Source organism: Halichoeres trimaculatus, unplaced genomic scaffold, assembly GCF_033239565.1.
Source record: "Halichoeres trimaculatus isolate MK-OKI-2021-1 unplaced genomic scaffold, fHalTri1.1 fHalTri1_scaffold_13, whole genome shotgun sequence".
NCBI classification, from domain to species: Eukaryota; Metazoa; Chordata; class Actinopteri; order Labriformes; family Labridae; genus Halichoeres; species Halichoeres trimaculatus.
In genome coordinates, this window is record NW_027437191.1 from 32725037 (window position 1) to 32738311 (window position 13275).

The 13275-nt window shown below is 39.9% G+C and overlaps 2 protein-coding genes across 2 annotated transcripts; one reads left to right on the forward strand and one right to left on the reverse strand.

Moving 5' to 3' along the window:
* Window positions 1-91: 91 nt before the first annotated feature.
* Window positions 92-10279, reverse strand: kif25 (kinesin family member 25). Its single transcript, XM_074685644.1, has 15 exons — window positions 10088-10279; window positions 9922-9987; window positions 8899-9021; window positions 8676-8817; window positions 6635-6738; window positions 6463-6548; window positions 6348-6387; window positions 6194-6261; window positions 6036-6110; window positions 3268-3405; window positions 2932-3108; window positions 1277-1431; window positions 950-1195; window positions 652-807; window positions 92-523 (listed from the first exon to the last, which is right to left on the reverse strand). Exons 1-15 carry the CDS (start codon window positions 10154-10156, stop codon window positions 372-374), a joined length of 1797 nt encoding a protein of 598 aa, XP_074541745.1. The 5' UTR covers window positions 10157-10279; the 3' UTR covers window positions 92-371.
* Window positions 10280-10525: 246 nt separating this feature from the next.
* On the forward strand, window positions 10526-12643 carry ccdc167 (coiled-coil domain containing 167). The gene is made up of 4 exons (XM_074685415.1): window positions 10526-10685; window positions 10903-10997; window positions 11171-11223; window positions 11863-12643. The coding sequence occupies exons 1-4, from the start codon at window positions 10635-10637 to the stop codon at window positions 11979-11981; spliced, it is 318 nt and encodes a 105-aa protein (XP_074541516.1). The 5' UTR covers window positions 10526-10634; the 3' UTR covers window positions 11982-12643.
* The last annotated feature ends 632 nt before the right edge of the window (window positions 12644-13275 follow it).

Sequence of the window (13275 nt, forward strand, 5' to 3'; positions counted from 1 at the left end):
TAAATTAAAATAAAACAACATTTATCTTTTAAAAAAAAATACTTGACTTGTTCATGAGCATGTTTTTCTTCACAAAGATTTTTCAGTTTAAGTAGTTAAAAAAAAACTTCATCAGCGTACCAACTCATGGCACTGCGCTAATAGCAATCTCCACCCCCTGATGAAACAGGTCACCCAAGGATCCCTCATACTTTTTGGGGTGGAGAAATCTCTTGTGGTTTTAAATTTTAAAGGGACAGTGTGATAACAGAAAAAGATGTTTGTTGCCATAGAGGGTTAACTTAAATCACTTTAAATGAGCTCGTTCCACAGCAATGACTCATGAGTCTGCTTCCTCTGAACCCATAAGGACGTTCCCTCCCTCCGTCTTGTCACTTCACTCTCAGGGTGTTACTCTTCCTCCGGGGCAGCTCCTTCTGGACCTGACGGACTCTTGTGCCCAAACCCAGAGACTGCAGAGACTCTGTGATGTATCGCTGAGTGGGGGAGACGCACAGCATCAGCAGCAGCTTGGAGTCGCCGCCTGGTGGAGACAGAGGTTTCAGCAACGAGAAGGTCAGAAAATGAAGGGTGTGAGTTTAAGTGTCTTTGAGTTATAGATGCACAACGTTGGGTCAAACGAGTGTGTGTGTGTGTGTGTGTGTGTTTCACCTATGGCATCCTGCAGCAGGTGAGTCAGTTTGCTGTTCCTGTACGGGACGTGAGGTCTGTGCTCGGCGAGAGCTCCCAGGACGTCAGCCAGAGCGGAGAGACTTCGGTTTATACAGGACACCTCCCAGAGAGCAGCACCGGAAACACCAGACATCCCTGGAACACACACACACACACACACACACACACACACACACACACACACAGGGCAGTGTAGTAGCTCGTATAATTTTGTAATCATGTTGTTTTGCAGAGATAAAAACTGAAACGAGCGCCTGCGGCTGCGTCGTCGTCGTACCGACACACTCGCTCCCCGCCAGGTCCACCAGCTGCAGCTTGGTCTTAAACGGCGCCTGTGAGAAGCTCGGTCTCGGGGAGGGGCATGGTGAAAGCGAAGGGGAGGGGCATGGGGAGGAGGAGGAGCTTGCAAAGAGCTCGTCAGATGAGTGCTGGGCGCTGGGGTTGGCACGTTGACAGCGTGGACTCCACCACTCCTTCTGGGCGGAGCGCTGCATGTCCTTCTTGGCTCTCTGTAACCTTCGGGCTGCAGTGACAGGAAGTGACAGGAAGGTTGTAGTACGGGGACAGTGTGTGTGGATTAACGAGGACGTGCGTTTGAACTCACCTAAAACCAGGGCGTTGGGGCTCTTGGAGGAAATGGTGAGGGTGACGATGAGGTGTGAGCGTGAGGAGTCGGGGTGGATGAGGGTGGGAGAGTGGGCCCTGAGCTTCAGGACGCTGCTGATGACCTGCATCACCTCAGAGGCGTTACACACTGGCCTGTTCACACAGGAAACACTGAGTAAATAAGCTCATTCCAGATTTATCTAGCAAGGGAAAAACTCAAAATACAACAACTTTAAAAAGAGGGTGTAGAAAAGGGGCGTCCATATTTGAAGATTAATTTTATACCTCTTAAATCAAACCTTTGATGAACATCTGTAATAGAAAGATATTAAACAACCCTTCAATTCATGCAGTCTGGCCTACAAAAATCCATTTATATGGACACAATACAAAATCCTTGAATCAAAGATCAGTTGAAAATCTTGAATATAATTAAAGAAGAATGAAAATCAACAGATTAAATACAAATACTCCAGTGTTTTGCTTATGATATTCAATATAATACAAAAATTGACCCTGACATACCAAAATCCACTCTCTAGCGCCACCTAGGTACACTTCACTGGCAGTAGGAATGTCGTAGAGATATCAAACCAACATCAAAATGTTGTAGTTATATGCAGACACCCCTCAAACAGAAAGCTAGTAATATAAAATTTGGCCGAATTTGGGGCCAGAAACAAAATTGATCTCCTCCTAGGCCATAAATGATATCGGCTTGAAATTCACTCAGATGAAAGAGTGGGCCTTGCTTTACAAAAGCTCTGTACAAATTTGTTGTTTCTCAAACGGTTTAGGAATAATGAGCCCTTAAAGTCGGTGAACCCAAAAAAGCTGTTTCAGCTCCCTCTATTAGAATGAATGGGAGAGGAGGATCCACACATACAGGCCTCTCCACAAAAAAGTAAAAGTTGCACTGCTTCAAAAATGACATGAATGGATTCCTGACAAAATTTACTACAAAAATATCTGATTTTCAAAGATATTTGGTTAAAATTGTGGCAGCTATGAAGAGACATTTGAAAACTTCCGTCAATTTCACTCATCAGAAAGCAGCAGTTGGTGATGATGTCACACTGATTGAGAGTTCCGTGCAGCTGGTCACGTGACTCACTGAAGGCGGGAAAATGGAATGTGTAAAACATTTCATTCTGTCATGCTTTTGGCTCACTCTACAAAAAATTGCTGTCCAGCTGAAAAATAAAAAACCTACAGAAAACGTTTGATCTGATATCACTTCTACTTTCATCTTGACTGGAGCATCTTTTAACACTTCTCTGGTCTCAAAGCAGCCAGCTTCATTGTCAGCTTCACCCTAACCACTCCTTCTTGTCCCCACATGACTAAAAGAGTCTGTTCTCCATCAGTTTGCTGCAGAGCAGGAGGCAAACAGTGGATTTATAAACGCTGTTTTCATGGTTGGGATTAGAGAGTGGAGCTGCTGCCCATAAAAATCCGTTTTATGAGCTCAGTGAAGTACAGGAGCTATAAGAAACCTCACAGATCCATCTCTGCTGAAGATAATGTTCTGTGAGTTTATAACAAGCGATCACTTCTCCATTTACAGCGGTTTTGGTTTTATGACGCATTGATCTGTGTTAAAAGAACGCCTCCTTTAAAAAGAAAGAGCTCCCTCTTCCTGGTGGTACTCACAGGTGCGCGAGGGAGGTGACCTGGATGGTGCCAGAGGAGGTGGTGATGACATCCCGGCGCTGGCCCGCGGCGCTGCCCGGCTCATTTCCAGCCAGGAGGTCAAAGACTTCGTTGTTGTACACCTCCATCACCGACACCTCCACCGTGTGGCTCTCTGTGGGCTTCTCAGAGATCAGCCTGGGTCACACACACACGGGGGGCGAGAGGTCAAAGTTCAAGCAGTTATTTTCTGTTCCAACTCTCTGAGCAAATTATGAATTCATGGACGGATTATTTTTGAAGTCTGAATTAAAAAGGAAGAAAAGTGGAGCAGATCATAGCTTCTCCGTGTCTCACCTGAAGAGCTCTTCAGCAGCCTTTGGGATGATCCCCTGGTGTGTTTCCTTCTGCAGCTCCCCCTGCTGTTTGGATCCAACCATGGTGTGAGTCTTTCCGCTGCCCGTCTGCCCGTACGCCATGATGCACACGTTGTAGCTGCAGAGCACGAGAGACAGTAAAACCCATTCATGCATATTTTAGTCTAACGGCTGCCTTTTACACAACTGACCATGATATGGCCGTGATACCAATACAGGTTTTTCAAGGCTGATACCGATTAGCCGATATTTGGAGCGGATATTCATTTACAGTACAAGTGAAAACACTGACATCAAATTTTTGAAAAATAAAAACTCTGACAATAAATAGCTCCCTAAAGTTTTCTACAGGAAAGTTTTCCAAAAATTAGCTCTGCCAGTCACCAATCAGACAGTGATGACTGTGGGTGGGACGATGCTAGAGACAGAGTAGTGACTGCAGGTAGAGAAGCATGGCTGCATCAGAGCCCAAACATAACACCATTTTAAACTGATTTCTTATGGGCTGTCAAATTACCAAAAAAAGGTAGATGCCGATATGCTTCAAAATACCGGTACTATCTATCCCTAGTTGAGATCCGACCTGTCAAATAGAAGTTCCTTTTCCTGCAGTGCGTTTCTCCCATAGAGTCCCTCAAGGACCCATTCTTGGGCCTATTCTCTTTTCACTTTTTTTTTTTTTAAATAAAGCGTCTCATTTCACTTCTATGCAGATGACTCCCTCCTTTTAAAAAAATTGTTCCCTCAACTTTCTAAATTTTAATGACAGTACAACTAAAGTTCAATCAATCATTCAATCAATCTTTATTTGTATAGCGCCAAATCATAACAAATGTTATTTCAAGACACTTTACAAAAACATTTACAGGTCTAGACCCGTAAATGTTAATAAAATTTTATTAGCAGAAACCCAACATCAAGACAAGATAAGGAGTCTTAGCTTATCTTAATCCACCATGAGTACAGGACTTTGCAGCATTTAGCAAGTTACAATGGAGAGGAAAAACTTCCCTTTAACAGGCAGAAACCTCGGACAGAACCAGACTCATGTTAGACAGACATCTGAGGAGACTGTGTTGGGGTTAGAGACAGAAGTTGTAACTTCTTTTAGCTGAAGCAGCTGTCCAAGGCAAAGCTTTATCTTTCTTATAGTAAGGCCACACTGGCCGCAAAATTGCGTCGAGATTACCTACAAAGTTAATGCAAAGGCGCATTTGGACGCCGATTCACCCCGGACGGTGCGTTGGACGCGTTTGGAGCGATTTGGGGTGTTGGCGCATTTGGGGCGGCAGACGCCTCTACGCTCAAGTTGAAAATATTGAACTTTTCGACGTGAATTTGCGTGAGGCTGTGCCGTGGCAGTCAATCAGCAATGACATTCCCCCACGACATCATTGATTTGATGATGTTGGGGGGGAACCGCCACCTGCTTCGACTCCAACCCCGCCAGAAGATGGAGGAGAAAATAATCTGTGCGGTGTGTCATCATCCAGAGTTATACGATACGACGTGTGTACTCTACAGAGAGCAGAAAAAAAGGGGCAGGCTTGGTTGAAAGTCTCTGAGGAGACAGGTTTTGAATGTAAGTTCTGAAAACATTCGTTCCCAGCTGGATTTGCCTGCACGGGTCATCACTGAGTCCGACTGTGTTTTCCTCAGTGGAGTTTTGAGCCTGATAGAGAGGAGGGAGGAGCGGGGCAGGGGCAGAGCCGGGGAAAAGATGGAAGTTCTCTGTGCTCCTCTCTTTCCTCCACCCCTTCATTATCCCCAGGGAGACCTCCGGGAACATGGGTTGGGGGGTCGAGGATGAGGTCTCAGGGAACAGCCAGGCAGGGCAGTGGTAGTGGATTATCAGGGAGAGGCAGCAGGCCTTGATGGTGATCTCCAAAGCTTTCACACACTCTCCTGTCATGCTTTTGAAACCACAGCTCGTTATTTTTCAGATGCTCTTTTGGGCTTTCTGTCTCTAAATGAACGGGCTCTCTACTCCGCATGCACATTGACTCGCGTCAGCTCCTCAGTTTGTCAAAATAGTTAAGCGTTCAGTCTCAGGAGTGCACGTGGCACGTTACGGGCATGACGCACGTTTAAATTCGCGACAGTAGACTTTGAGATGAATTTACACACTAATGATAACTCGCCTAGACTACTGCAACGCACTTTATGTCGGTGTTAGTCAGGCCTTCTTGTCTCGTCTCCAGCTGGTGCAAAATCTGAACAAGAACTCAACAAGCATGAGCACACCATTCCTCTCCTTGCCTTGCTTCATTGCCTTCCTGTTGATTTTAGGATCAATTTAAAGATTTTATTGTGAGCTGGCTCAATCCTCCCTCTCTGACCTTTCACAGTCATTCGGCCCACCATGATCAGTGACGTCTGCACATCAGTCACTTCTGGTTGCATTTAATGCTAGGCTAAAGAACGAGGGAGACCCGGCATCTGCTGTTATAACCCTCAGTACAAAAAACTGAATTCTTATCAAGGTTTTTTTTTCTTGGTTTAAGAAAAAAAAAGTCTTGTTATACTTGATATCACATTGGCAGATTTTTTTACTTATTCCAAACAATTCAGACCTCATTTTGTCTCTGAATAACTTGAAATAAGACATTTTTTTCTGGACTGGTCAGGTTAATGTTGCTCATATTACGTTTAATAAGACATTTTCTTAAAATTAAAAATAAAAAAAAACACTTGATTATAGTTCAGTCTTTGGACTGGACTGGATTGGAATGGAGATTTTCTTCTCACCCGTCAAGCAGAGATGTAAGAAGAGGCTTGACTTCCTCAAACACAGCGCCCTGAGAGTCTTCTGGTCCATAGACTCTGGAAGGAGAAGTCATCTTAGTAATAAGATGAAAACTGAAAAAAACTAAAGCACATCAAATCAAGCTGAAATGTGAATCTACCTTTCAAACTCAAACATTTTATTGTGCACTGGCAGCGCCGTTTTTAAGCAGTTCACCATCACTGTGTCCTAAAAAACCAAAAAGAAGAAAAAGTCAATCACACCAGCTCGCTGAAGCTGTCTGCTGTGTTAAAGTGTTTAAAGTGTTCGCTCACATCGCTAAACGCAGTCACCACTTCCTCTGATGCTGCCAGCCTGAAAGCCAAAGAGAAAACGTTTAGTACCACTTAGTTTTTCGTATTGTCAGTGGAGGAGTGCGTGCTGACCCACCCTGATGCAGAGGCGGAGGACTCAACGTGGTCAAAAGGAAGAACAGGTCGCACCCTGCAGTGAACCCTGATGTTTCCTCTCAGCTCCTGCACCAAAACAAATACTGAGCCTGAAAGTTTCATCTCATCGTGTGTTTTAACAGTTGGAGGAACATTAAACATCTTCCCCTCACCACCAGTGTGTTGTGGAGATCTTTCCTCCTCTGCCTCTCAGCCCTGCACCTCTCCTTCTCCTCCTCCAGAGAGCGCTCCAGAGCTGCGACATGAGCCTGCAAGCCTGGAGAAAGACAGCAGGAAGAAAGTGACAGTAGAAGGTTGGAGGATTGTTTTTCTATCTCAGACTTTTTTTGCTTTTAAATGCAAGAATGATACTCTAGGGCAGGGGTCTGCAACCTTTACTTTCAAAGGAGCCTTTTTTTCCTCAGCTCACCTGGATTAAAGTCATTCAGGAGCCACAAAATCTACTTTATCTTCACAATAAAGACATTAAGGTCTAAAATACTACACATAGATCATGATCATGTAATGATTTAAATATACAGCAAATCATTGAAAACATAATTTTTTGAATTAATTAAATTGCACATGTGATGTCTTGTTTTTTTATTTTTAACAAATTTACATAAACGCAAAAATTTAAAAAAAAATCAAAATTAAAAAAACTACAATAATTAAAAAAAAGAATTTTAAAATTTGTAAAAAACAAAACGAAACGAAAAATTTTCCCAAAACATATAAAAATTTAAACAAGATAAGTTTTCAAAATGTAAGAAACTTCTGAAACTTAGCAAAATTGCAAAAATTTGAAGTCTTTCTTAATTAATAAAATTAAATTAAATTAAAAAAAATACGGAAAAAATACTTCTGAAATTTAAGAATTTGCAAAATTGTTACTTAATTTTGAAATTTCATAAATTAAAAAAAATTTAAAGAATATCTTAATTTGATAACATATATCTTTAATATTGCAAAAACATGTTGAAATTTACAAAAGGTGAAAAAAATAAGTTGTAAAAATTTCTAAGAATTGAACAATATGTTAAAATTGAAAACATGCAAAATTGCAAAAAAAAATGAAATTTTGAAATGTGCAAAAATTTCCCAAAAGAATGTTAAATTTGAAAAAGTGCAATAAAAGTTTTTTTTTTAAATTGTGAATTCGCAAGATTTTCTGAAAAAAAAACAGTAATTTTAAAATTACAAAAAAAGGTTTTGAATTTCAATATTTGCAAACAACAAGTGAAATTTCACAGACTGCAAAAAGTTTACAGTTTTTTTAAACGATACTTGAATTTGATAACATATATTGATACCGTCGCTCAACTCATCATATTTATTGTTTACTTATGTTTTGCCACACATCAAGCATGTATATTGAGCTGGCACGTTGTCAGTTAAATGAATCCATCCACACAGAATCAAAATCTGTATTTTCTCCCAGTTTACTCTTTTTGTAGATGTAGTTATCTTCCCAGGGCTGTAAAACTTGAGGTTAGCCACAGGTGCATGGAAAGTTGGTGGGCTGTTGATGTTGTAGGAGGTGAAGTAGAGCGGTGGCAGGTCAATGACTTGTTCAAAGCAAAAGTTTCTTGTTAGATTTAGTATGAGTCTCGTTAACTGACAAGACCAGAAAAAACTAAGCTAATCAAAGTCAAAAACTCCACCTGATTTGCTTTAAAAATTACAAAATCTACCGATTGAGTAAGAGGAATTTACTTGGCAAGTCTCCTGACATAAAATTAATGTCTCTTCAGAAAATAAAGAAGCCATAACATGTTGTGCATCCTGTAAAATTACACACAACACCCGCTCAAGCCCGTGCCAGCCAGTGTTTTCAGAAATTATGAGAGCTGACCAGCTGACCTGCAGAGAGAAAGTCAACCCGGAATAACTCTGAGGACAGGGTGAGAGGGGAGGGAAACCGTGTGAGAGGATTATCAGCCAACACACCTAATCAAGGTACAACCAGCACGTCACATGTAAACCACTTTACCACTGACAGGGACGCTGTGAGGACGACTGTGTGAGCAGAAACAACACTGCACTCCTGATTTTAATCATTTGGATGCATTTTAAGAAAAAAAGGCCTCCGGGACGCACCAAGATACAAAACTTGGGATTATCTTACTTAAAACAACCTGAGTTCCTAATCCAAAAATAGTCTTTCCAAATCCTAACCTATATGTGTGTGGTGCCAAACACTCAGACACTCACTCTCAACGCTGTCTTCACTGTGAACTTTGGGGACAGAGCTGGCTTTGTCCACCTTTTCCAGCAGCTGCTTGCTCTTCTCCTCCAGCTCGGTGGCGAAGCTTAAATACACAGCGAAAAGTTCACTTAGCTCCTGCTTCACGACCTGCCACAGAAGACATAAAAATGACCATGTGGTAATGTTAGCTCGTATTAGCTGCGTCGCTACCTGAGGAAGCACTGTTACCTGCACCCCTGAGAGGAGTTTGGAGAGGGCTGAGCGGGTGATCTTTTGTGTGTCCCGCTGGTGCTGAGGGAGGGTCAGGGCTTTGACTTCCTCTTCAGGTTCTCGGCGGAGTTTGGACAAACACTGAGAAACATCAACAACACGGAACGTTACTTAAACATGTCTTATTATACCAAATATGAGCCATATTCAGCTTATCAGTCCAGAAAAACGTCTTAATTCATGTGATTTAAAGACAAAAATGAGGTCCGAATTGTTTGTCTCAAGTCAAAAAAAAAAAAAAAACGAGGAAAAATTGCAAGAAAATTAGCTCGAAATTGAAATTAAGTCTTAATACAAGTAACTTTTCTCTTGTTCTATTGGCAGATTTTTCTTACTTGTTTAATTCAGACCTCATTTATGGCTTCAAATATCTTGAAATAAAACATTTTTCTAAACTGGTCAGGTAAATGTGGCTCATATAAAGTCTAAAAAGACATTTTTTTACTGATAAGATAAAATCACTTATAAGATAAGAAACTGGTGAACAAAAGATACCCTTATTTGTCATCTACATAATAAAATACGACAGAATCATACTAAAATACTAGAAAAACTAAAATATTATCAAGTGTTTTTGTCTTATATACAGTAAAAATGTCTTCTTAAGCTTTTTATGACTTGTGTCAATTTATTTGAAGACAAAATAAGGTCTGAATTGCTGTAACAAGCCAAATAAAAAAAAACACCTACCAATAGAACAAGAGAAAAGTAACTTGTATTGACACATTATTCTAGTTTCAAGCAAATTTTCGAGCTATTTTTCTTGTTCCATTGGTAAATTTGTATTATTTGTTTCAAGCAATTCAGACCTCATTTTGTCCTTAAATAACTTGAAATAAGACATTTTACTGGACTGCTCAGATAAATATGGCACATATCAAGGGTAATAAGACAAATTTTACTCAAAATAAGACAAAAACATGACAAGATTTCAGTTTTTTTGCTGTATATATAACACAACAAGAAGACAGTGTTTCTTACCTCAGCAAGTCTCAAATGTAGAATAGCATTTTCTGTCTCCAGTTCCAGTATACGCTCCTCTTTACTCTGAAAACACAATTAAGTATGTTATTTTTAATTTATAGGTGTATTTTGAGGAGTATAAATAAAAATATACACAAAAAGTAAAAGTATAGGCTTAACTTACCCTCAGTTTGTGCTCCAGCAGGTGAACCTGGTGAGCAAACATTTGGTCTCGGTTTATAAAAAGAGGCATTTTTTAGTCTCAGGAGGAAAGAAGCTAGTAGCTTGGGGAGAAAATGGACAACGTCGTCCCTCTCCTCCTCAGCCGATCAAGACGGGTCCCTTATGAGTCATGTAATCCGATTAACAACGGCCAACAACAACCCTTTCACCTCTGCTCACCTGTGTGTGCCTCTCAGACTGCAGACTTATAGATAGCTGATTAGACCTTCATTCTTAAACTAAAGAGTGAATTCAACATGGCTGCCTTTGGAGACTGTCTTTCTTCCAAAAGAATAACCGCCATATGTGTAATTCTAATGTAATTCATCATGATTGTTTTAGCACACGTTTACAGGTGTTGCTCGCTAACCGCCTAACAGACAGAGGGCAGTAGAGACTCTGGGTGATGTGTCAGAATCCAAAATTAAACCTTAAAAAGAAGAATTTCACTTCCGCGTCGTCACTGTTTTCCCCATTTCTGCATCTTACTGAGATTGTGGGTCTTAAAAATGCCGAAATTAAAAGACAAACGTCGAGAGAAAATCAGTGTCGCCACTGAGGTAAGACGTCACCTACAGCGAAGCTAGCTGTTAGCATGCTAGGCTCTTCGCACGTTAGCTTAGAGTGGCTACTACCCATCTAAACACCATCTATTGAACGTTTTTTGTGCATTTTATTAACATATTGTTTCCACTGTATGGTAAATCTCACGGTAACATATTCAAAGTGAAGCTAAATAACCTTATTTCTGTAATAATTCATTTGTTAATATTGCAGATTGACCGTTTGGAGGAACGTAAAGCGCGTTGCCAGGACAACCTGGAGAGAGCAGAGTTCAAAAGCCGGAAGGAGAAGCTCTCTGAGAAGGAGAGGTAAGGACAATGCCTACAGGTGGTGAATGGGGAGGATGCTCTCCTCTGCCAGCTCCTCATCACCTTAAGATTTAACGGTTTTAACTTGATAAGAAACATTTGAGTCATTTTCCTGCCTTACCCAGTGATTTTACTGTTCCCTAACTGTGTTGTCTCTCTGTCCAAACCTCCAGGCAGGAACTAGAAGATGAAATGGCAATCATGAACGAGAGGGTACAAGTATTAGGTAAATTTCAATCAATACACTGCTTTGATACACTTAAAAAAATTGTTTTTAATCAAATTTTATTTTATTTTATTAAATTAAACAGCTACATACATGTACAATACAAAAATTGAATGCTGGATATAAAATTCACATACCTATACAAAATTTGTGCTCAAATACCATAAATACACAATTAAAATGAAAATGAAAATAAATAGAATTGTAAAATTCTAAAAATAAAAATAAAAAAAATCAACAAAAATAAATGTAACAATAATGATAGCAAAACAGAAACATAAATAAGGCAAATAATTTAATAAATCAGAGACTTAAAGCAAAAAACAACAACACAACACCAAATAAAACCCATCCTTTTTTATTTGTTTAATCTAAAAGGAAAATGTACTTTAATTGATGTTTAAACAAATGTAAATGTACCCAAGTTAGCCAAAATGGCTAATTTTCATTTATTTTTACTAATTTATGGAAAAAAAGAATAATGCTTAAATAATTTTGAAGGTCTGAAATGAAAACTTTCAAAGAAAAATTAATCAGTGACCCCAGTCTGTTGATATTGTTCGCTCAAAGTAAACTCAATAGTTTATTCTTTATTGAGGATTCATATGTGATAAAATTCCTTCTCCTTTCCACTTCCAGACAAGGAGCTGGAGACTCTACGAGGAGAGAATCGGAAGAACATGCTGCTCTCAGTCGCTCTGCTGCTGGTCAGCGCTTTCTTCTATTATGCCTTTTTCTACAACGAAGAAGGTTCATGAAACGAGCTGTCCAGACATCCAAGAAAAGGAACCTTAAAGATCAACCTCAGGACAGTGTTGTCAGGAGGAGGAACATGAGGCCAAAGAGGTGTTCTTCCACAGGGATGTGATTGTACTGCCTCTAGATGGCAGCATTGTCTTTTCTTTCTTTGCTCTGGTCCTCCTGAGGTTTATCCTGCACAGTAACAACCTGACCTCGGCTTTATGGGCTGGAGAGTTTGTTTGTTAGGCATGCTTTACTGATCTCACTCTCTGAATGTTTTATTTCTGCTCTTCCTTTTTGCCTTCCTTCTAAAGCTTTTTGCAAGTTTCAATGCAAGCAGGACACAACGTGTCAAAACACAAAAATGAGCTTTTTACTAAATGTGGATGATTTGTGGCAAAATATGACTGTGAAGTGCCAGTTTACGCTGTTATTTTTCCTCTTTGCTGTATATCATGATGCTTGAAGTGAAGTACAACTAAAATACAGTTTGAAACATCATCTTTTAAGCTTATGATACACTTAAGCGGTGCTTAATGTGATAATGCCAATACAGTCAGTTTTAGCTTTTTCAATAACCAAAATGAACAATGCATGTTTCATATTCAATATGTGCAGTTTTACTGATGGAAATGTTCAATAAAGTTGTTAAACATTTGGGAGCTGTGCAGAAAGTTCTGTCAAACAAACAGGGAACCTGAAGAATGTAAACGTTTGTTTTGATACTCTTGTTGTTGATTTAACTGTCTGCTAATAAAAAACTGACAGATGCCAAACGTATTTAAAATTCCTTTCTTTCTTCTTGAAGTCTTGCAAAAAAAAAAGAGGTTAAGAGCATTAAGAAAGTGGATTAAAAAATGTGTCTTACATGATGTGGGTCATTTTTCAAGCAGTGACAGTTATAGAGTAATAAGTGCGACAATACAGCAGGTAGCTCAAAAGATCGAGAAAGTAACCTTGATTTGTATTCTCATCATGTGTGAATATGACACGCCTTCTCTCGCCTTTTTCTCATTCAGGCAAGTTTAAACCAAGGAAGGGATCCCCCCCTTTCAGGGGGGTGGCCATGGTATAACTGTGGGTTTAAGTTTGACATAGGTGGGGACATACCTGGGGGAAAGTTGAATCCCACCTTTCACCGTAATCCTCTATTCAACTGTAACTTGCTCAACGCTGCAAAGTGCTGGGTTAAGATGAGATAAGACTTTTTATCTTGTCTTGATAAAATTTGATTAACATTAACAGGTGTTTTAAGATAACACATCTTTTGATTTGGGGCTGTGTAAAGAAAGATTGATTGATATTCTATTA

Coding starts and splice junctions, on each gene's coding strand:
- kif25 (XM_074685644.1), bottom strand. CDS start 10,156: ATGCCTCTTTTTATAAACCGAGACCAAATGTTTGCTCACCAGGTTCAC. Junction 8,818..8,898: donor AACTCCTCTCAGGGGTGCAG/GTAACAGTGCTT, acceptor CTTCTGTGGCAG/GTCGTGAAGCAGGAGCTAAG. Junction 3,109..3,267: donor GCTGCTGAAGAGCTCTTCAG/GTGAGACACGGA, acceptor TGTGTGACCCAG/GCTGATCTCTGAGAAGCCCA.
- ccdc167 (XM_074685415.1), top strand. CDS start 10,635: ATGCCGAAATTAAAAGACAAACGTCGAGAGAAAATCAGTGTCGCCACT. Junction 10,998..11,170: donor AAGCTCTCTGAGAAGGAGAG/GTAAGGACAATG, acceptor CCAAACCTCCAG/GCAGGAACTAGAAGATGAAA. Junction 11,224..11,862: donor CGAGAGGGTACAAGTATTAG/GTAAATTTCAAT, acceptor TTCCACTTCCAG/ACAAGGAGCTGGAGACTCTA.